Source organism: Nerophis lumbriciformis, linkage group LG07 (assembly GCF_033978685.3).
Source record: "Nerophis lumbriciformis linkage group LG07, RoL_Nlum_v2.1, whole genome shotgun sequence".
Classification (NCBI taxonomy): Eukaryota; Metazoa; Chordata; class Actinopteri; order Syngnathiformes; family Syngnathidae; genus Nerophis; species Nerophis lumbriciformis.
The window spans coordinates 46,107,414-46,129,953 of NC_084554.2; the positions used below are offsets into that span (position 1 = coordinate 46,107,414).

The 22,540-nt window shown below is 41.0% G+C and overlaps 2 protein-coding genes across 3 annotated transcripts in view; one reads left to right on the plus strand and one right to left on the minus strand.

The window, feature by feature from the left end:
• Positions 1-4,017: 4,017 nt before the first annotated feature.
• Positions 4,018-12,081, plus strand: LOC133609457 (uncharacterized). The gene is made up of 4 exons (XM_061965062.1): positions 4,018-4,107; positions 5,013-5,673; positions 5,974-6,115; positions 6,390-12,081. Exons 2-4 carry the CDS (start codon positions 5,026-5,028, stop codon positions 11,582-11,584), a joined length of 5,985 nt encoding a protein of 1,994 aa, XP_061821046.1. The 5' UTR covers positions 4,018-4,107; positions 5,013-5,025; the 3' UTR covers positions 11,585-12,081.
• A 613-nt stretch (positions 12,082-12,694) lies between these two features.
• Positions 12,695-22,540, minus strand: part of LOC133609459 (uncharacterized) — a 31,301-nt gene continuing 21,455 nt past the window's right edge. For both annotated transcript variants that reach the window (XM_061965064.1, XM_061965063.1), the window contains exons 3-10: positions 22,399-22,489; positions 22,238-22,313; positions 22,056-22,164; positions 21,842-21,973; positions 19,758-19,847; positions 19,542-19,685; positions 13,772-13,956; positions 12,695-13,689 (exon numbers count right to left, since the gene is read on the minus strand). In XM_061965064.1, coding sequence (XP_061821048.1) covers positions 13,521-13,689; positions 13,772-13,956; positions 19,542-19,685; positions 19,758-19,847; positions 21,842-21,973; positions 22,056-22,164; positions 22,238-22,313; positions 22,399-22,489 — 996 coding nt within the window. In that variant the 3' untranslated portion in view covers positions 12,695-13,520. The remainder of the gene's footprint in view (positions 13,690-13,771; positions 13,957-19,541; positions 19,686-19,757; positions 19,848-21,841; positions 21,974-22,055; positions 22,165-22,237; positions 22,314-22,398; positions 22,490-22,540) is intronic.

A 22,540-nucleotide genomic window follows, 5' to 3' on the forward strand; every position in this document is an offset into this window, starting at 1 on the left:
CATATATATACATACATATATACATATACACACACATCTATACATATATACATATACATATTGGTAGTTTGAGCACACTGACAACCACTACCCAGGTGAGTTCAACTTGAAAATGAATTCATGCATGATGCTGTGGTACAATTTACATGGAGTGAAAACCCACTATTATAATCCACCTGAAGGAAACAAATATCTGTTTAATCTTTTTCCCTCTCAAAGAACTGCCTGCTTCTAACTACACTCAAGGATAATTATGGATGATATTCTGACGCAGGCCCAGGTTTTTACTTTCACTTTTCAGCAAGTTTGCATTAGTGCTGTAATTAGCTCCTAATTAGGAATGTTTGGCCAGTCTAGTTGAGAGTATGTTTATCAGGATGTATCTTTTTGCTGGCTGTCTTATCTTTGCAGCAGATGTTAAGGAATGAGGGGCATGCATGCTACCTGTTTACTCTTTGGAGAGGGGGGGTTTTCCTCCATTGTTCCTCTATTCCTCCCCCTCTCCAACTTCCTTTTTAAGGAACTTTTCACATTTTTTGCTGTTGTTTTTTTGAAACGGGGTTTGGGGTTTGGCATTCCTCCATCTTTAGCAAGAATTCTTTCCGATGGCACTCAACAAACACACACCTGGGAGTGATTCCGTTATGCTTTGCTACATTCCACCGCCGGGCCGGGATGAAGTCATCGCTGGTGGGCTGATCCCTGCCATGACAGAAATAGCGCAGCGGCACTTTAGCTTGCGGTTATGCAACGTTAAGCAAATATGCGAGCGGCTAAACAAATCTAGCGGACCCCGCTTGACTTAATTGCCTTTGTAAAACTATTTAATGAGACTTTTATTTGGATAGAAGGTTTTATTTTGATATTTCTTAACCTCCACGGTTAATTATGTCATAATAACAATGCTCCTTTCTCCTGAGGAAGGAATCGCAACCTCCCTTTGCAAACAAGTTATTGAGGGTCCTGAGAGTGAAGAGACCCTTAATCCCTATCATCCTAAAAGCTTGTCAATGAGATTACAACCCGGCACGAACTCTACAACTGTGATAACGCTTGTCATTATTCTCACTAACCTACCACATAGATCACCCTTTACGTGGCACTATGAAATATTAAGACAGGAGTGTCCAAACATTTTCCACTGAGAGCCGCACACTGAAACATGAAAGCATGCGAGGGGCATTTTAACATTTTTCATTTTCAAAACTAATACAATATTTATTGTAACTCTTAGGGCTCTCCACAATTTTGGTGACTTTTAAGGGTCTCAGTCATTCAAGTGTTAAAAATACGTCACGTTAAGAAGAACGGCTATGTGCAATTACTGCTATCATGGACAAAGTCCAAAAAAACCCAAAGAAACAAAAAGTTTTGTCTGAGGAGAGCAAAAAAAGAAAAAGGGATAAAAGTTGGAATGACCGATGCTGCCTTGGCTCTGTTCCTGCTAAACTAGTAAGTGACTTTTGATGCTCAAATCAAAAATAATAATGCTAATGTTAGCTATCGGAAATTTGCGTGGCAACAATGAATAGCCACCAGCGCAAGAGTTCCACACTATTTCCTTCGAAAACACTCTCCCGCCGGTCTTTCTTTGCTTCGGACCTGCATCCGCACTGATTACATTCTTGGTAGTACCGTCATGTTTGTAGCGCAATCCAAAATAATTTCTTGATAGTGTCTGCTATTTAACATCAGCATAGCCATTAGAGACCTAATATTTGTGGCAATATTACAGCGGACGTCATGTCAGTGTGATGCTATATGCGCTAGTCATCATTGGAATTGTGGTCTTCTTCTGGCAAAACACTACCGCTTTGGTTTACTCGCGCCACTAAAATCAAACAAATTTGAAAGTTCTTAAGTGGGGCTTTAAATATCTGTAGATCAACTTCATCTCGATATGTTTCCGTAAAGTTTTATTTTTTTATGTTTCATGCCTTTTTTTCCAAAGAGAACGGAGGTTCATTTTGATATTTTTCACTATCAAAACCAATACGATGTATAGATTTTTTTTCTACCTTTATGGCTTCCCTCAAGTTTGGTCCCGGGGACCCAAAAGGGTCTCAATCATAAAAATGCCAAAAACAAGTCATATATTACGGGACTAATATTATCTATTTTCATTCAATGTTTACAGTAAATATTTAGATCAACTTCAGGTCTATCTGTTGATATAAAGTTTAAAAAAAAAAGTACGGTATTTGTATTTTGCGCTTTTTGTCAAAGACAACTACAAAATATGCAAATGTTTCCCCAAAACATTTTTTCAATGGAATATTTGATGTAAAGTAATTGTAGCCTTGAATAGGTAAATCATTCATAACATTACTTTTGAATCCTTAATATTTTTTGAACAAAGAGTTAAAAAACATCTTACTAAAGGTTTCGGGGATCGAAAAGAACCCCCACTAAAAGTGTTAATTAAAAGAAAGTCTTATCTAAATTTGATTTACTTTTACTTTCAACACTTAAATTTCTACATCACAGGCGTCAAACTCAAAGCCCGAGGGGCCAAAATTGGCCAGCCACATAATTTTATGTGGCCCGCAAAAGCCTGGGAAAAATGTGTGTCAATAAATACTTGTTTGTTTTTACTAAATGCATTCATTCTTTACATTTTGAGGAAAAAAAATTATATCTTTTAAACTTTAATATTATCTGGTCATGCCAAATATATTAATATATACTGTACTAAAAACATTTGTGTAAACATTAAAATAGTTCAATATCTGCTTGTCACCTTTAGTTATGATTTGAAAGCAAGTTATCCATGAATTTGTACATAAATACATCTAATAATCAAATGCGTAGGCAATTGTTTAATAGTATGAGGTGATTATATATTTTATATCAGTGCTCTCAAATGATATATTTTTCTTAAATCAGATGCACTTGAATTTCGATAAATCATGATTAATCACAGGTATCCCTGCATGCATAATTTTAATTAATTTTTAAAAAGCAGCCATTACAATGAAGTGGCCCTCAATAAAAACGAGTTTGACACCCCTGGTCTAGATCAGGGGTGTCCAAACTTTTTGACTTCGGGGCCGCATTGGGCTAAAGAAATTTGGTTGAGCGCCGAAAGCCAGTAACATATATATGTGTGTGTATATATTGTGTGTGTATGTGTGTACATATTATAATATTATAACGCTTATATAATTAATAATTTAAATAATTTGATATTAAGAGTATGTGAAAAGTTCGACTCTCACCTTGTTTATTTCTGTGAAGACTTCCTTAAAGTTTTGTAATCCATCAGAAATATCAAACAGCTAAAATGCTCAGAACATGGATATGTGTGGAGAGTGTTGTATTTTTCCCATCATTCTTTGTAATGGATTTAAATGGAGGTCATTTTGAATGTTTTTTATGGTGCATGGACATTTTTTATAATGACATTTTGTGTTGGTTGGATGACTAGGGAAGATTTTTTTTCATTGGGTCATATAAGTAATTGCTGTGCAGTGTGCCATTCAGAGCATAATTAAAGGTCATTGACCTGAAATGCTCGCATTGTCTTCTTGATGCCACCAAAATGGCTGCATCAAAGACAGTCTTTTCAAATGAATGCAATCTCCCTGCGGGCAAGATTCCACGGTCCGTAGTTTGGACACCCCTGCGTTAGATCAACTTCTGATCTATCCGTTGATCATAGGTTTGTATTATCTTTTGATCAATGACAGTTTTAAAGTAAAAAACTACCTGCATGACAGCTTTGTGTTATTAGTGTGAATATTTTAACATCTTCTCATTACATTACATCTGTTTGCTTTTGTATTCCACTTTTTTATATAGTATTTTTCAAATGTGCTGCGGGCCGTAATTGGGCCCCCCATGCCGCACTTTGGACACCCCTGCAAAAAAACATCAGTGGTTAGCTTCTACTTCCAATGTGCGTTTGTGTGCGACGCCCCTCTGAAGAGGATTTGCACTCGCAGTGGAGATTAACGCTGGGCAAAGATTAAGCAAATTAACCGCGCTGGTGTCTCCTGAAATAAACAGTTGCCGTGGAAGAGCCTCGGCAGCCATCATGATGGAGAGCGCGGTACGGACGCTTCGCAGAGCCTCGAAAATAATTTTACGATGACAACCAGTACCTAGGTGAGTTCAACTTGAAGCTGAAGTCATGCATGATGCTGTGGTACAATTTAGAGGTTAGATAGAGTGAAAACCAACTATTATAATGCAACTGAAGGAAAAAAATATCCACTAAATCTTTTTTTGTCTGTTAAAAACAATATTAGCGTCACTAATAACTAGGATGAACTCATTTTAAAGTCACCCTCAACATCAAATCAACAACAAACCCATTAGGATTCAAACAAAACGTGAGTTACTTCATTTATGTACATAGTTTCACATTTTAGGTACAACACTATCAAAAAAATGCTTGTTTTGTCTGTTAAAAGCTGCCACGTTGCTGACTAGCAACCAGCTCATTACAAGAAGATGATGCTTCCAGCTTTGGCAGCTTTCCCAGAGGTCAGATCAAGTTAGCCGTGACAGCCGTGACTCCTTGAAATAAAACAACATATGCTCGCCTCACGTAACTCAGGTGTTTGCGCATCATTAAGTTGCCTCCAACACGCTGCTCTAGGGGTGTTTGTCGCGCTTCAACAACAGTTGTTTTGATCCTTCACTTGTCCTGACTTTGTCAAAGTATTTGTTGCATTACGGGCTGACAAAAGTGTACGTACAAAAACAATCTGCAGGGTGTCAAGAGCCTGAGCAACAGGTGGCGCTGTAACCAATCCAAAGTCTAAAGAAAGTAGTTTACAGAAAAGGCACAATAGCAAAGGCACATGCTTGAATCACACCTGGAGATATATGTAACAAAAATAAATCAGTCACCTCACTTAAGACGACAAGTATGATTATTCTGTCTGAACGCTTAAGGTCTAAACTTCCCCCCCAAGTTGGAGTTAATGAAAAACACAATGACCTAAAACTCGTCAGAAAAAAAAGGTACTGACAAATTTCAACCTTTATATCTTCCTTTTTTGCAGTGAATCAGGAACGATGAACGACACCAGTCTGGGAAGGATCCCCCCTGACCAGTCATCGGGGAGCCTGCACACTTATGGAACCCTTCGCCATCCCAGCGTCATCGATCCCATTCTATCAAAGCGGGTATGCTTCTACAAGAGTGGAGACCCTCAGTTCAGCGGTTTACGTATGGTGGTCAACAACCGCACCTTTAAGACCTTCGAAGCTCTCCTAGACAGCCTGTCTAAAAAGGTGCCCCTGCCGTTCGGTGTGAGGAACATCACCACCCCACATGGGGTTCACACCGTCAACACGCTGGACGAGCTGGAGGATGGAAAGTCCTATATCTGCTCTGACAGCCGGAAGGTGAAACCAATCAATCTGGCACAGGCCAGGAAGAAGCTTCCGCCCTGGTACCATGCCAGACCTGTTAGCGCCCACCGCCACCGCAAGACAGTGCAGCGGTCAAGGGCTTTCTCAGGTTGGACAGCCCGCAGGCAGGAGCCAGTACTTGTACACACACCGAAGAGGCTGGTGGTGTTTCGCAATGGGGACACTTCTGTCAAACATCCTGTGGTGCTACGAAAGAGAAGCATGGCGACGTTTGAGTCAATTCTGGAATATATTTCAGAGTTGATGCAGTTCCATGTGGTGAAGCTGCACACACCTGATGGCAGACGAGTAAGTGCATAACAGTTTCTTGTTTGGGAGGCAGCATTATTGCCCCATATAGGATTTAGTTAGACCTGCAATGTAAGTGGCTGCCCCATAAGGGGAAGTGCTAAGCTTCTTTAGCAACTCACCCTAATCCCTCGCACAGCATTGTGGTATACTGCCCTGTAAGGCTACTGGTTAAGGAGCCGCGGGAAATTGAGAACCTTCCAGTACCAACATTATTGTGCTTTCAGTTGTAACGCCATGCAAAACCTTTTTAAATATTTTGATTCAATTAGAAAGCGGCACTTCTTTTCTCTGTTGTAGGTGGAAGGACTACCAGGCTTGATCCTGTGCTCAGGGATGGTGGTGGCTGCAGGCAAGGAGCCTTTCAGGCCTGCTAGCTACAACAGCCAGAAATCACTAGTATCAACGCGGCCGTCTGTCAGAAGACTGAAGGCTTTGAGCCGTAAGTTAAACTAATTTTGTAACGTGTCCACCTGTCGGACCCTTCACTCATGTGACCCACGTTCTGCAGTAATCTACCTACTCTCATTGGATAAAGCCTGAGAAAGTGCTGAGCCGATGATATCATGCATAACACCATAGATGACCTACATATTCAATCTGTAAGGCTGACAACTGATAGTCAAACTGTCCCTCTAACTCGCTTTCTTTCTTCTCCCTTAATGCCTCCTTTGGACATATTTCAACAATCACCTTCCTTTGACTTGACTGAGAAGGAAAAAAGAAGTCGGTCTCATACAAGTCAAGAAACTTCTCCACGTCCTCAGAGAGGTACATTGTGAATAAGATTCACAACTCCCTCATGGAAAGCTCATGCGACATACCCAGCAACCCCACAAACTCCATCGAGTCCGGACATGTGCTGGAGTCTGTTGCAGAGACGAAGGCTGATGGCGAGACGCCCAGTGAGGATGACATTGAAAAGTCCTTCCGGGTGAACCAGGACGGCAGCATGACGGTGGAGATGAGGGTGCGGCTGACCGTCAAAGAAGAAGAAACACTCCATTGGACGACCACCCTGTCACGTTTAAATGTGGCAAATCAGCTTAACATGACTTGTTTGCCTGAGCCGGAGTCAGAGCAGGACATCTGCACTAGTGCCTCGATGAATTTACATAACTCTGCCTCCTCAAATGACACCATCAACAAGGATAAGACTAAAGACAACCACAATGAGGAGCTACCATCACTGGGAAATGGAGTCTTTAGTCAAAGCAGTTATGAAGACGATGACATCAAAAAAGAGCCGAATCTGGGGTCTCCAAGACGAGAGCAGACCCCGGGACATAAACTAATAGGAAAAAAGCAAGCATCTCACTTGTTCAGGGAAGAGCCAGAAGATGCAGCCATGACGGAGGAGTACTGCATGGTCATGCAGAACAGCACAAGACCAATCCCAAAACCCAGAAGGCTCAGTTGTATGGATGCTAACGCCCTAAACAATACATCCTTTAAATCAGATGAGGTCATGCAGATTGAATCTAGTGGGGAGGAAATCACTGAAACTGTCTTACACATATATGAACAACAGACTTGCCAGGATAATTTCCATGCCAATGTCTGCACACATGGGATGGCCTTTTACCGGCCGGCTACTTCAGAAACAGGACATCCCTCCACAAATAACTTTGAACCAGAGCTCTGTAAACCCTCAACAGTCCCTGAGTCTATTAACATCTGGAAGGCTGGAGACAAGTCAGTCCCTAGTCCAAAACGTAGTAGAATAAAAGTTAAGCAGCAAGTGCCAAAGTCCACCAAAGGCAAAATAAATCGACCTCAGCACAAGTCCAATAAAACAGGAAGGAGCCCCAAAGTTAATAATAAAGGCTTTAGACGTCTTTTGTCGCCAGGTAAAAAACAGAATTCCTCAGGATCTACAGAGAAGCGCAAGAAAGCAAAAACCTTCTCCAGTGCAGGGTTCCTACGGAGAATCTATGGCAATAAATTAAAATCCCCAAAAAGCAAATCAAAGCTCAAAAGGAGATTAACACAAAGCGATGATTACACATTGAAGGTGCCACATAACCAAACAAAACATGTGCTACAAATGGCTAACAATATGCCTGAAGCAAGGGCTGTATTGATTCGGCAGACTTCTGTACATCGAGAGAAGAAGGAAAACAAACGTTATGAAGTCAGTGAACAAATGCCACTACCCGCTTTTGACTCCTCTAGCTCTATTGCTAAAGAGTATGTGGAGAGTTGGCTGAAGAAAGCTCAAATTAACAGAGATGGAAGCCAAAGTAAGACAGGGGGGGGGTTTGCAAAAACCGAAAACGAACCGCCATTGCCTGAGGACATGCGAGGAACTTCTGTCCAACACAGAATACAGTCCTTAGAGAACAAGATGGCTGCATCCAACCTCAATCTACAAAATAATATAGAAGAAACAAAACCTGAACCTAAAATTAACTACCCAGAGCTGCCATCATACAGGAAAATGGGGAATGAAGCAATTCAAGAGTCTTCTGATACTCTCTCAATGGAGCTGCCTCTACCACCTCCACCTGAAGAGGAAACCCCAGAAAAATCCAAACCTGAATATCCCCTGACAGATGGAGCTGACGCTGTGGCCTGCAAACCAACAAACATGCAGCCATCAGGGACAATCTTAGATAATCACTCGCCATTTGTTGATCCCACACCTGCCCAGGATTTACTGCATAGCCAGCACGAAATGAAAATGACTAAACTGCTGCAGCCTGATGTTCCTAACATGCTGCAGAGAGCTTCATCTGTCAAAAGGGCCCCCTTGATCAGTAATATGTCTTTAGAGAGGAACATGTCGGTCAGAAAGGCTTGTCTAGACAAGTTTACAGTTTGTAACAATGACAACTTATCTGAAAACGCATCAAAAACTCTTTGCAAACAACAGTCACTCTTAGATGCAAAGGCCAGGTCTTCTGTGTCTCCAAATAGTTTATCGTCTGATGAGAGGCTGTCGTCAGTCAGTATTGTATCGAGTGAGGCTCCAACATCTCCAAATAATCTCCCAATGGAGGAATCGTCACCTAAACCCATAAAAAGTCCACCTCCAAATGGAAAACTACGGTCTAAATCATTCCACCACCACCCTCTGGATAAGAAAATATCACCAAATATGGCCGTGCAAAAACAGGTGACACCAAAAACCAGTCCCTTGCCAGATAAAAGACAGACTTTGTCCAAATCCAAGCTAAGCAAACAGTTCACACATTCCCACTCTATGGACTTAGTGTCACCGCCAGCTAGACGCAAGACAAAGAAAAAGGTACTCTCCAGGAACCTTTCCTCAGATAGCACAACAGAGGTTGTGAGTACATTAAGAAAAACACCATCCCAAAGAAAGAATACTCTTAAGGCCTTAACAGCTGATCAGGACAAAACATGTACCACGTCTCTAAAACAGATCAATGCCAATTATGAGACAAGTGAACAACTTTTGATGGACAAAGAATTCCAAGCACAGTCATTAAAAACTGTCAACCAGCCACATATGAAAGACCTCCTGGACAATGTCTGCTATTCAATCAAGTCAATCAGGCAAATTACTCAAAACAAACGTCCATCTAGCTTAGAAAAGTCCAACAGCTTGCCAGACTTCTTCTCCCATGTGGCCTCCACCTTTGGCTCCTCTTCCAAAGTGCTCCTCGCCTTCCTATCCATCATGACGCTAAAGGACAGCATCGCCAACCTCAGTGTGGACCAGCTGAGGGCCAACGAAGTCAGTTGCGCCGAAGCTTTGAAGATGATCAACTCCCTGAGAGAAATTGCAAGCATGGAAGATTCCCAGCAATTAAGGGATAGTTTGTCTGAGCTACAAAAATCTGCAACAAAGCAGCTCCTGGACAGTTGGACGGGCTTTCAGGAGATGGGTGAAAAATATAAGAGCTCAACACCAAACGGTTTAGAGAGAGGCCTCACACATGATGCTAAAGAGCCGGTTATTGATGACTTCATTGATAGGCTTAACATACCTGAAATACTTAAAGAGGAACTTACATCTCTCCCAGCAAGTTCTCAGAATGGGAGTGACAGAAATGAACATATGACAGATGAAAAGAGCGAAGCGAAGGATTGCAGGTCTGAGGAACATACTGAAGGAAGCCAAAGGTTTGACGAACAGCCGAAGATCAACTTGGACCAAAACATTTCTCATTCTAATACCGCCCTGGAACAATGGTCAGATAAGGAAACAGATCATGAAGATGAACCACTGGGAGATGGCTGTTATGTGGATGTGGAACTGACTCCCAGCAGGAAGAGAAGCATCTCCAGTCCAGAAAATGAAAAAGAGGTGAGTCTCCATGAGAGCACCGTAGATGTGAATGAGCCAACGTCATCTGAGTTTAACCACGCAGGATTAAAGATAATTGTCGAGGAAAGCCAACGTGGTCCAAAAGCAGGGGACGATTGCGTGAACAAGCATACAGAAGAAACACAGGAGGACATTCTTGTAGATAAAAGACTCGTTGGTGACTCTCTAGAGACAGATCAGCATCAGGATCCTGACATCATGAGCCTGATTGATCAAAGTAATGATACGCCAAAGAATGGTAGCCTCGGAGAAAATGACAGTGGTAATGACCACAGCAGCTGTAAAGACCACGTAGAAGAGCTGGCGGTTGTATATGAGCAAATCAAAAGCTCTACTGAAGAAGAATTAAGCTTTTCTGAGAAAGAGTTGTGCTCTGGGGAGGTGCATAGTGACACAAAATGTAACAGAGCAGACGTTCCACAAGATCTGTCTGAAGAAATAACATCACATCCAGTGGCAGTAAGGGTTAGTCTTCTGGAGAAGCAGGTTTCAGAAAGACAGAGGACGAGATACAATAAAGAACATACCAAAAAGGCCTCCCTTGTGTTAGATGTTGAGAAGCTTGCCACTGAAATATCTAAGCACTGCAGTAGATCAGCCCCTCAGTCATCACTATCCTTCAGCTACGACTCTAGTAATGTTGTATTTACAGAGCTTGAGGGCAACAGAGTAAAGTTCATCAGGGACATGTTTCTAGCTAAGGGTTCTGCAGATGTACCAAAATATGAGCACGGCTTGAACACAACGCAGCCGTTCGAATTTAGCGCAGACAGTGGTGGCTATCAGACTCAAACATCTAGTGAAAGGTCCAGTAGTGAAGAGGATTCATCAAGGAAGTCTATTAGCAAAGGCTTTGTGAGGAGAACCATTGAAAGGCTTTATGGGAAGAAGGATACAGTAGAAAGGCCTCAATTGGCACCCAGAACAAAAAAAAAACGCTCTAGCATTTTCTCTCCGTTGCACATGGCTCAAAGCAAAGCAGCTTCTGAGTTGTCTTACTTCAATTCCACTACTACTGCTTTAGACACCTTGACCGAGGCAACCCGATGCATCGCCTTTAATGCACAAGTTGGTCCTGGAGACAGCGTCCCCATCGACACAGGCCGGTGGCTCATCAGGGAGAACACTCTGATCAGGAAGTCTGTCTCAGACCCGACTGGAATCAACAAGAACTTAGTGAACTGCCACGAAGACGAGGATGGGTGTGAGGACACACAAGAGAACACACCATACTCCCTTATCAGCACGACGTCGGATCCGGAAGACAGTAAAAAGTCCAAAAGGTGCACCTATTTTTCTTTGCCCCACACAAGTGACTCTGAGGTCTGTCTGGATGACCCAAGTGCTCTGAGCAAGAACGAGGTGGGCGGCAACCCAGACGCAAAGGATAGCTCGGAGGCCTCCAAAGCGTGGTCAGAAAGGAACGGTTCCGCTGTTGGGGACTTTAAAATAATGGACAACAAAGTGCACCCGCTGGTGGAGCTCCCGGCGGACGGGGAGGTGGTGGTGTCGCAGCCCGGGAAAGGTCACGGAGTAGTGAACAAACGTCTCCAGGAGCCCGATGTCTTGGATATTTTGTACAACTTTTGTGGTGATCACTGTCCCATCTTGTGAACAGTATCTTGTCTTCGGTGCCTATGTTTTAAAGTTGCCATAATGTTGGCATTAACTACTGACTTCACTTATATTTTTTTATGTTCAGGTCTTGCGTTGCCAGTATTATGCTCTTGCATCTCATGTAAGACGCGTGTGAATATTTTTGTGTATTTATTTTTTCCACCAGGTTGGTTGCCAAGTAAGCAGAACAAGCTACTGCGGGAGAATTAGCGTAATCTTGTTTTCTAGCTCTTAAGAACGGATCAAGGCCCAGCAGTTGTCAGGCAAGGCGACCAAAAAAAGCAAAACGCAGCTATGACTTGGCCTCAAAATGTTTGTTTTGGTACTTTGTAAAGTTCATGTGCAGTTGTTTAGACATGCCAACAATCTGGTGTTTATGTGTGAATATCATTTTTGTTTAAGGATAGATGAGAATAGTTTTAATGGTTGACAATGTGGCAGCTGTGACGACTTTGTGTCTTTAAACTCTTGTGAAGGAATTAAAGTGTATTATTCCCAAGTGTATTTGGCTTGATCTCATTTTGCAGCACGTATCAGAGACAAAGGTTAAAATCATCAAGATGCCCAGTAAATTACAATGGCTCAGGGTGAGGATACCTTGGCTTGTTTACTGCTGGGTGATCACTATCAAGCCTTCAAGCCTGAGTCAGGAGGAGCTTGTTTTCTCACCCACGCCCTTGGGGAAGCCTGCTGTGTTGTTCCAACCTTGTTTTGTTACCACCGAGCTGGCAAGTGTTGTGACAGGAGCGTAGAGGAATGCACTAGGAAGGAGAACAAAACATGGCAGCCTTTGACCTTACACACGGAACAGATTGCATCAATACAAACATTCAAGTGGCCACTAGGCGTCACTGTTCTGCAAGGCAATCATCAGGGCAGGGTCAGTCGTCAACGCTCCTCTCTGATGATCCTATTAAAAAAGTGAGCAGGCAGCAATGTTTTCTGAGTTTATTATTTAAATAAATATTTACAGAGCAACTTTGTATAAATCAAATCTATTTTGCACAGCGCTAGTCTCTAAAAGTAACTGATGCAAGATGAAAATAAGGGATAAAATTTGGACGCTATGCACCATGGCGGCAACACCATTTAACACTGGAGCCTTAAGACCTTTTACATGGTTTATTATAAATGTCGTTATAGTATGCATTTATCTACACGTTGAAATACTATACAGTGGAAGTTACTAAGGAATAGGGGATGATATTGTGAACTAATTCTAGAAAGGTTTGGGGGAGAAAAATGAGCATTTGTAGTCAAACACTGTTCAATTCAGGCACAATCAAAGCAAACGGTGAAATGAAAAAGACACTTGATACAGTATAGTAGGTTACAATGCCCTGCTACGTGAACGGACAGGATATGGCTCAGCTTGGAACACATCACAGTTCGAGCAAGGTGATCTAAAGAAAGTTAGGAGCACCTTTTTAATGCCCAAGCTACACTTCTAAACATGAGTTCTTCAGATAAAACCAGCGGGCATTAAATTCTCAGACTGAAGCACATTGTTTACATGATTAGTTTGTGTGACAATTAAACATGATCAAGTCAAAGGAGGAGTAAAAATGTTAAGTGATTAAAAATTGAGCAGCTGTGAATTTTAAACATGTTTTGAATGTGACAACGTCATTGTAGTAACTTAGGAATGGTTAAAGACAAAATCTAAAATCATTTAAAATATTTTGAAAACGATGACACATGATTTGTTTCCACTAATAAATGTGTTGACTCGGTTGGGATTAAAGGGTGAATTTGTATTTTCCAACAACGCAGTGTTGTTTTGATCCTGAGATTTGAACCAATCAGTGTCCTTTCTGAAGGAATTTAGTCTTTTTGTTACCTCCCCACAATTGAAGAGTCAGTCAGACACGTTTTAGTCCACTTGGTCTTTGAGCGTCTCGGTTAAATTCATCCTCACCTCTCCTGGCGACTGTCATACTGAAACAGTTTTGGGCTGGGAGGAGTGTGTTCCGCTCACAAAGTTATATACCAAAAACTGGGACGTGCCAAAGTACTTTGTGGCGAAGAGCTTCCCGTCGGGGGTTGGGTCGGAGAAAGCGATCTCATCTTTGCTCAGGTAAGAACCGTATATGAAGTTGTTCCTGTGTGACAAAAGTGACTAGACTTTGATTATTTGCTTTTAGGTACAAGAACGTAGACATGGTTTTGTGGCGTCACACTGACCTGAGGCACTCCACCAAGCGGGAGGCGATGCTGCGGCGTCTCATCATGCTGACCACCCATATGCGGCTGATCCCGCAGAGGGCTGGTTCGGCTGTGGTGGAGCAACACCAAGCTCTCTGGCGCTCAAACATCACCTTCTCACCTTCTGAGACGCCGGGAGCTGTCTCTTCAATCACCCTGTAGGCCTACAGACATGTGGGAGGAAATCATTGATGCGTGTGCACTAAAGTGGAATCCGTTTAGTCGGCTCCATAAATATTGGGACATCAACATAATTATATATTTGGCTCTACATCCCAGTAGGGTTGTCCGGTACACCGGTAATAGTATAGCTCGGTTGGTAGAGTGGCCGTGCCAGCAACTTGAGGGTTCCAGGTTCGATTCCCGCTTCTGCCAACCTAGTCACTACCGTTTTGTCCTTGGGCAAGACACTTTACCCACCTGTTCCCAGTGCAACCCACACTAGTTTAAAAATGTAACTTAGATATTGGGTTTCACAATGTAAAGCGCGTTGAGTCACTAGAGAAAAGCGCTATATAAATATAATTCACTTCACTTCACTTAGAGTACCGCGATACTAATGAATAATTTTCAGTACTATACCATCTCTGAAACGTACCGGTCCCGCATCCCCATACTTGCCAACCCTCCCGAATTTTCCGGGAGACTCCCGAAATTCAGCGCCTCTCCCGAAAACCTCCCGGGACAAATATTCTCCCGAAAATCTCCCGATTTTCAGCCGGAGCTGGAGGCCACGCCCCCTCCAGCTCCATGCGGACCTGAGTGAGGACAGCCTTTTTTTCACGACGGGAGGACAACAGGGTGACAAGAACTAAATCATCCAGACTAGAGATAAATTGTATTATTATGTTTATCTTACCTAAAAATAAATATATTTATTAATTTAAAAAAAAAAAAAAAAACTAAATAAATTTTTACTATATTTTGCTAAAAACATAAAAATTAATTGTATTTTTATTTTTTCTGACTCCTTGTTACATCCAGCCATAGAATTATACATTAAAATAAACATATTTGAAATAATTAATTTAAAATTATCATAATAATTCATTTAAAATGACCATATTTAATTATTAAAATAATTGCTTGTTTATCAACAACTTTGGCATTTTATTCATTACATTTTGAAGCTCTCAGAAGCCAAGTTATGTTATATTTCTTAAGATTTATTTATGCAAGTTTGAAGTGTCAATTATCCAAACACTGTTTTGTTTGCATATTTTCAGGATGTATATATATATATATATATATATATATATATATATATATATATATATATATATATATATATATATATGAAATACTTGACTTGGTGAATTCTAGCTGTCAATATACTCCTCCCCTCTTAACCCCACGCCCCGCCCCGCCCCCTACTCCCCACCTCCCGAAATCGGAGGTCTCAAGGTTGGCAAGTATGCGCATCCCCCCGCCTCGAAGTCACATCGTGACATTGCTGGTTTACGAGCAGACGAGCATGTTCGGCGGCACACAATCACAAAGTACTTACAAGCAGACACAGTGTGTAGACAGAAAAGGGAGTACGGACGCGTTTTGGCTAAAAAAAACTAACGATAAAGGTGAAGTTATAACACTGAAACGCCCTCAGGAAGAGATGCTTTAAGACATGGCTAGCTAGCTAGCGGCTAACGTCCATCCACCGTCGGCAGTGTTTTAGTAACTTCTAAATCACTAATCCTGGTCTCCATGGCGACAAATAAAGTAAGTTTCTTACAAGTATCATCCCTGCAGGACGAGGAACAGCTAAACATGCTTTACGACACACCATAGCTCACCGGCATCAAAATGTAAATAAACACCATTGGTGGATCTACACCTAACATGTAATCACTGTAATGATATCAAGTACAGGCACATATCTAGTCGATACCACTATGATTACGTCGATATTTTTTGGCATCACATCATCTTCTTTCGTTTTAAAAAAATGTATATTATGTTTATAAACTCAGGAAATATGTCCCTGAACACATGAGGACTTTGAATATGACCAATGTATGATCCTGTAACTACTTGGTATCGGACTGACACCCAAATTTGTGGTATCATCCAAAACTCATGTAAAGTATCAAACAACAGAAGAATAAGTGATTATTACATTTGAACAGAAGTATAGACAGAACATGTTAAAAGAGAAAGTAAGCAGATATTAACAGTAAATGAACAAGTAGATTAATAATCCATTTTCTACCACTTGTCCTTAATAATGTTGACAAAATAATAGGTAGATAAATGACACAATATGTTACTGCATACGTCAGCAGACTAATTAGGAGCCTTTGTTTGTTTACTTACTATTAAAAGACAAGTTGTCAAGTATGTTCACTATTTTATTTAAGGACACACTTGCAATAAGAAACATATGTTTAATGTACCCTAAGATTTTTTGTTAAAATAAAGCCAATAATGCTATTTTTTTGTGGTCCCCTTTATTTAAAAAAGTACCGAAATTTTTTTAGTGCTGGTACCAAAATATTGGTATCGTTACAACACTACATCCCAGTGTAAAGTGTTTTGACAGCAGTTAGTTGTATTCATATTTTAGTAATCTCTATTGATTTAGTTTAGTGTAGTTATAGTCGACTAAATTCCTCAACATTTTAGTCGACTAAAATTACAGTTGATTTTGTTGACTTAAGTATAAAGAATAACGCACATTTGAAGTTGTCTTGAAACCACTTTCACTAAGGTTATTGCAGGGCACCTCAAAAACTACATTCACAAAACCTGCACTCCATGACTATATCAATAAGTACGTTTCACACTAATCTTACTGTGCGTTATTATTTTAGTTGAAATTAAGCATTTTTTTCAAATGTTGAATAATAAATGACTAAAATGGTCATAAGAAGAAACAAACTAGTTTTAGTCTTCATTGCGTATAACTAAACTGAGTGTGCACAATTGGTGTCTTGGCCACTGTCCCATTTAAATAGAGCAACCAGCGTTATGAACCTAGAACGTGTATAAATGTCTCACTTGGCTGTCTTTCTTTGTGTGTTTGCTTGAAAAATGACAAATGTGCTCTTTTGGGGTGTCAAGTTGTGCAATTAATAGCTGAACAATGTACCAAGGATACTGAATTAAGTGCACTGTAGGGGTATCTTTGTTATTGAATTGGTGGGCAAGCTCGCCCATTGTGTACAAGAAAAGTAGTGGTAGAGTAAGCGGTCTTGCTCCTGCTCAGTGACAGTCGTTAGAACAGTATGAGTCATTTTGAAATATTAGTTTTGGCCTTCTTATTGTTGCGTAGATGTCCCAAAGTTTAGCCTGCAGACAGCGCTTTAAGTTGGTTGTATTTTTACCAAAGAAAATGGAGCCACAGGGTTGAATGAATGATGAATTGCATCCATCACTATCATTCATTGTTTTCTTCCAGGTGTACCTGTGAGATGTTGTCCCCCCTATCTTGTCCCAATCTCCCCAAACGTGTCCCAATCGTTTGTGCTGCAAACATTTTTGTTTGTGCTTTTACGGTTTTTAAGTTTTTCGAAAATACATTTTGTTGTTTTGCAGTTGTGAAACATTTGAGTTTGTGAAACCTCGAGTTTGGAAAACATGGAGTTCGTGAAATATTTTTTTGAGTTTGTGGAGTTTTTATGGAGTGAAATTACTGCCAAAACTCCACAAACTCAAAAAAATATTTCACAATTTATTAATTTGTGTTTCGTGTGTGCGAAACACTATCTATTATAGTTTTTAGGTTATTAATGTTTTGTGATTCACGTGTGTGAAGTTGCCACCCCCACCTTGTACAAATCTCCCCAAACTTGTCACATTTGTTTGTACTGCAAAAAATGTGGGTCTAACTATAATCATTTTTAAGTTATTAACACATTTTGATTCATAACCAGCACCCCAACCTTCTCAAAATCTCCCAAAACCAGTCCCAATTGCTTGTGCTTCGTTTTTGCTCCAAAAAACTGTGGTCTAACTATTACAGTTTTCAAATTATTAACGAATTATGATTCATAAGCGGCTCCATCAACAATCTAAAAGTTACACCAAACATTTTTGCAGCACAAACAAGCACAACTGATTGGGACTGGTTTGGGGAGATTTTGAGAAGGTGAGGGGCTTGGTTATGAATAATAACACTTAAATACCATTAAAAACCTGAGACGTTAACTTAAAAACAGTAAAAGAACATGTTCGCATCACAAACAAAGCATAAACGATTGGGACAAGTTTAGGGAGATTTGGACAATGCAATGTCATCACACAGAAGACATTGTATTAAGGTGTATAAAAAGACAAGACTTGATTTCTCAGTGAAAAATCAAAACAACGTGCCTTACAAACACAGTAGTTCCTATTGGATCCCCTCAATGATTTTACTCCCCTCCCCTAACCTTTGTCTCACCCACCTAAAGACGAAATTAAATATGATTGGATGTCGTCTCTGTCAACATTTTAAACTCATTTTATTCCATCCATCCATCCATCCATCTTCTTCCGCTTATCCGAGGTCGGGTCGCGGGGGCAGCAGCCTAAGCAGGAAAGCCCAGACTTCCCTCTCCCCAGCCACTTCGTCCAGCTCTTCCAGTGGGACCCCGAGGCGTTCCCAGGCCAGCCGGGAGACATAGTCTTCCCAACGTGTCCTGGGTCTTCCCCCGCGGCCTCCTACCGGTCGGACGTGCCCTAAACACCTCCCTAGGGAGGCGTTCGGGTGGCATCCTGACCAGATGCCTGAACCACCTCATCTGGCTCCTCTCGATGTGGAGGAGCAGCGGCTTTACTTTGAGCTCCTCCCGGATGGCAGAGCTTCTCACCCTATTTCTAAGGGAGAGCCCCGCCACCCGGCGGAGGAAACTCATTTCGGCCGCTTGTACCCGTGATCTTGTCCTTTCGGTCATAACCCAAAGCTCATGACCATAGGTGAGGATGGGAACGTAGATCGACCAGTAAATTGAGAGCTTTGCCTTCCGGCTCAGCTCCTTCTTCACCGCAACGGATCGATACAGCGTCCGCATTACTGAAGACGCCGCACCGATCCGCCTGTCGATCTCACGATCCACTCTTCCCTCACTCGTGAACAAGACTCCGAGGTACTTGAACTCCTCCACTTGGGGCAAGATCTCCTCCCCAACCCGGAGATGGCACTCCACCCTTTTCCGGGCGAGAACCATGGACTCGGACTTGGAGGTGCTGATTCTCATCCCAGTCGCTTCACACTCAGCTGCGAACCGATCCAGTGAGAGCTGAAGATCCTGGCCAGATGAAACCATCAGGACCACATCATCTGCAAAAAGCAGAGACCTAATCCTGCAGCCACCAAACCAGATCCCCTCAACGCCTTGACTGCGCCTAGAATTCTGTCCATAAAAGTTATGAACAGAATCGGTGACAAAGGGCAGCCTTGGCGGAGTCCAACCCTCACTCATTTTTATTCGTCGACTATAATTAATTTTGTCATTGTTTTAGTCGATATGCATTTATTTTGATTTGTTATCATCCTATTTAAGTCAGGGGAAAATAGGTAATTGACTATAACTGCGACAAAAAATGTCCAATCCACAAAATTAACACTACAACACACCACAATGGATTTTAAATGAAACGAACAGGACGTTCTTAGACTGCAGACTTAAATCAATGATTTGAGAGTTTTCACATCCAAATCAGGTGAACGGTGAATCCATTGTGGAGGTTTGTAGAACACAAAACGTTTAAATTGTGTTGATGTTCTAATATTTATGGACCCAAGAGTACAAGAAATGCCATGGCTCACCTCCTGAATGTGCTCTGCTATAAGGCAGCCGGCCACTTTCTTGTCGTTTGTGATAAAGAGGAAGGTTTTGGTCTGCGATGGACACTTGGTTTCCACCTGCTGGAAGCCCAGATCATTGTCCACCATCTCCCTAATCTCTTCCACCTGAGGAACAACAAGTGGTTAGCTGCATCATCTTTACACGGTTAAAACTACTTTCCTGCAAATCCACTGCACCTTCTTGAGAGCATATTTGGGGTCATCTGGCAGGACTAGAATGATCTTGCCATCAGGGAATTCTCCCAGGATTCTCTCCTTTTTCCATCCCTGTCAAGTTACAAAGAAGCGTAACACACTTTAATATTGCTTCTACAAGGAATGGGCGATATGGCCTAAAATCGATATTGCAATTTGCATTGCAGCCTCTTGCGAGAACGATATATAGCATGATATATTCATTGAAATGTAAATTATAAGACAACAATAACAGAACAGCTTACATAAGGCATACGGAAAGCCAAACTGTCAAACCTGTTCGCTTTCAGACAGGTGAACGTATGGTTATGTTTCTTAACCATAATGTTAAGAAAGCGTAATCTTGTTTTCTAGCTCGAGGGTTAAGCAGTGTCTGTAACTATATTATATATATATACTTGTAGTGTGTATATAAAACGTTGATGGAGGGTTTTGAAGGCTACAATGGTGACCCTCATTTATTGCATCTTGCGAGGGTGTTTTTATCATCTTTAGAATCCTAAAAAAAAAAAAAGAAAAGACGCGTGGTCTTGTCTCTCATAATAATTGTGAACGATAAGCAAAATTACTAAAAAAGTTTCTATTTATTAAGTCTGCCATCTTTTAATATCATCAAATGGATTAAACTGTAAAGTCATATTTAATGTTTGTCAAAGATTGTCTATATGACAGGAGCGCTCTGCTATTTTTAAGGACTGATTTAAAAATAAACACAAGTCATCTTCTGTATGACAGGTGTGCTCTGTTTGCAGGACCTAAATCAATCAATCATATTTATTTATATAGCCCTTAATCACAAGTGTCTTAAAAGGCTTCACAAACTACAACATTATCTGAACCAACATCCAGGCAAGGAAATACTTCCCAATCCCGAACTGGGAAAAAGAAGAAACCTTTGGAAAGGACCTCAGTTGAGGGGAACCTCCCACCGGTAAAAAAAATAAATAAATAAATACCAAGATGCTCTCCTGCTTTCAGAAATCTGCTGTGAAAACGTCAGTGTTTAAGTTTTTAACTACTATTCAACTGTACTTGGTGGGTGGAATTGACCTGCTGTTAAACTGGTTAAATAGTTCTGCATGACATCATTTAAGGAGATCTGGATTCGCTTTGTTTCGCCTCTAACTTTAGCAGAGTCTTTTGTGCTTGTAGGAGTTCATACCAGTGGTCAGCAACAATGTTTACAGTATGCTACGTTGCTAGCAATTGATGGTATATGCTCGTACTCTGTGCCTACTACTCAAGTCAGCTGCTGCAGATTTGCAGCTATTTTTTAATGCCGCTTCGATTACAAGCTTGATACAACACAGTCACATGTATTTATAATTTTTAAAATATAATTTGACAAATCTGAGTATTTGATATCCTTACAATAACTCGTAGAAGCTAGCTTATCTCTTTCCGTAGATAGCTTCTACGGCTAATACCAAAGCACGCTGATGTGTTCGTCCGCTAGAAAAAGAGTTTCTAAATGTTCACTCTTACAATAACAATGTCGCTACAGTTTGGTTATTATACAGATTACGGAACGTAAATAAAGTATTGGTGACGGTTTTTTCGATTGCATTTTTAAAGTGATTTAGAGGTAGAATTGATTACTCCCATTAGCTGCATTGCTAGTTACCAAGAACAAGCCTATTTTTATGTTAGAATGCAAAAAAAAAAAACACCTTTGGTCTTCTTGTCCTTCATAATGATTGTGAAAGATAGGCAAAATTCCCAAAAAGGGCAGTTCCGTGAATTAATTAATGGTAGTTTACTTGCTTTTTTGTACCTAATTCCCTTACAAGAAATAACAGGTATATTGGAAACGTCACCTGCAGTGTCCAGCATCTACTATTTATTTCACAGTCACACTTCTTGATTTTTTTTTTGTTAAAAGTTGACTCACTGATTTGTTTTGGATCGTATCGTTCTAAAAAAATAAATAATATAATCATACCTGAATCGTATCGGCAACCACAAATATCAAACCGACCCCTCGTTTTAACACATCTTGTTTGATTACCGCATTAGTAATTTCTACTTACAAAACATGTATTTAAATTGAACTTCAATCCACTTACCACATATTTCACAGCGCTGATGAACTGGTTGTGGAAGAGCAAATGTTGAGATTCGTCTTCAGGGTGGGCGGCGGAGTACAGCATCCCACACACGCTGCAGGCCACTGCACCAAAATGCTTCTGACCTGCATCCTGCGAGACGAAGCACGTCATTATTAGACACAGCACTAAAATCTAATTATACAACTTGGGGAGAAAGTCTGATGGGATTTACAATAATAGTTTGGGTGCCATCTTTGTCAGCCTCCTTTAGTTTTTTGACTTCTCTTTGCAGACAAGCGTCAGACAGGGGCGTCTCTCCATCTTGCTGCTTCACAGGGCCGCTGCAATATGAACACAGAATATAATGAATACAGATTTCAGTTACACGATGAGAGAAAAAAAGTGCTTTCTTACTCTTGACAAGGCCTTTCTAAAGTCCCCTGTGCTCTCTTGACGCTTTTAGTCTGTGGGCACTGATCAACACCGCTGGCTGTAAGAAGGAGTTAAGATTAATGAACACCTGCAATGTTTAAGTAGAAACCTTTTTAAATAAGTTAACAAAATATGATGCAGACCTGTAGGTTTTTCTTCACATCGCTGCACATTAGACTGATCTGAGCTCTCTTTTGAGGGAGGTGAACATGCTGAATGCAAACCAGCAGCCACCTAGCAAGAGAATTGAGGGGTTAATCTACATTTACAACCACCAATGATGTT

Excerpts from the sequence above, each read along its gene's own strand:
- LOC133609457 (XM_061965062.1), top strand. The coding sequence starts at position 5,026 with ATGAACGACACCAGTCTGGGAAGGATCCCCCCTGACCAGTCATCGGGG. Across the intron at positions 5,674-5,973 it reads ACACACCTGATGGCAGACGA|GTGGAAGGACTACCAGGCTT; the intron begins GTAAGTGCATAA and ends TCTCTGTTGTAG. Across the intron at positions 6,116-6,389 it reads AAGACTGAAGGCTTTGAGCC|GAAAAAAGAAGTCGGTCTCA; the intron begins GTAAGTTAAACT and ends TTGACTGAGAAG.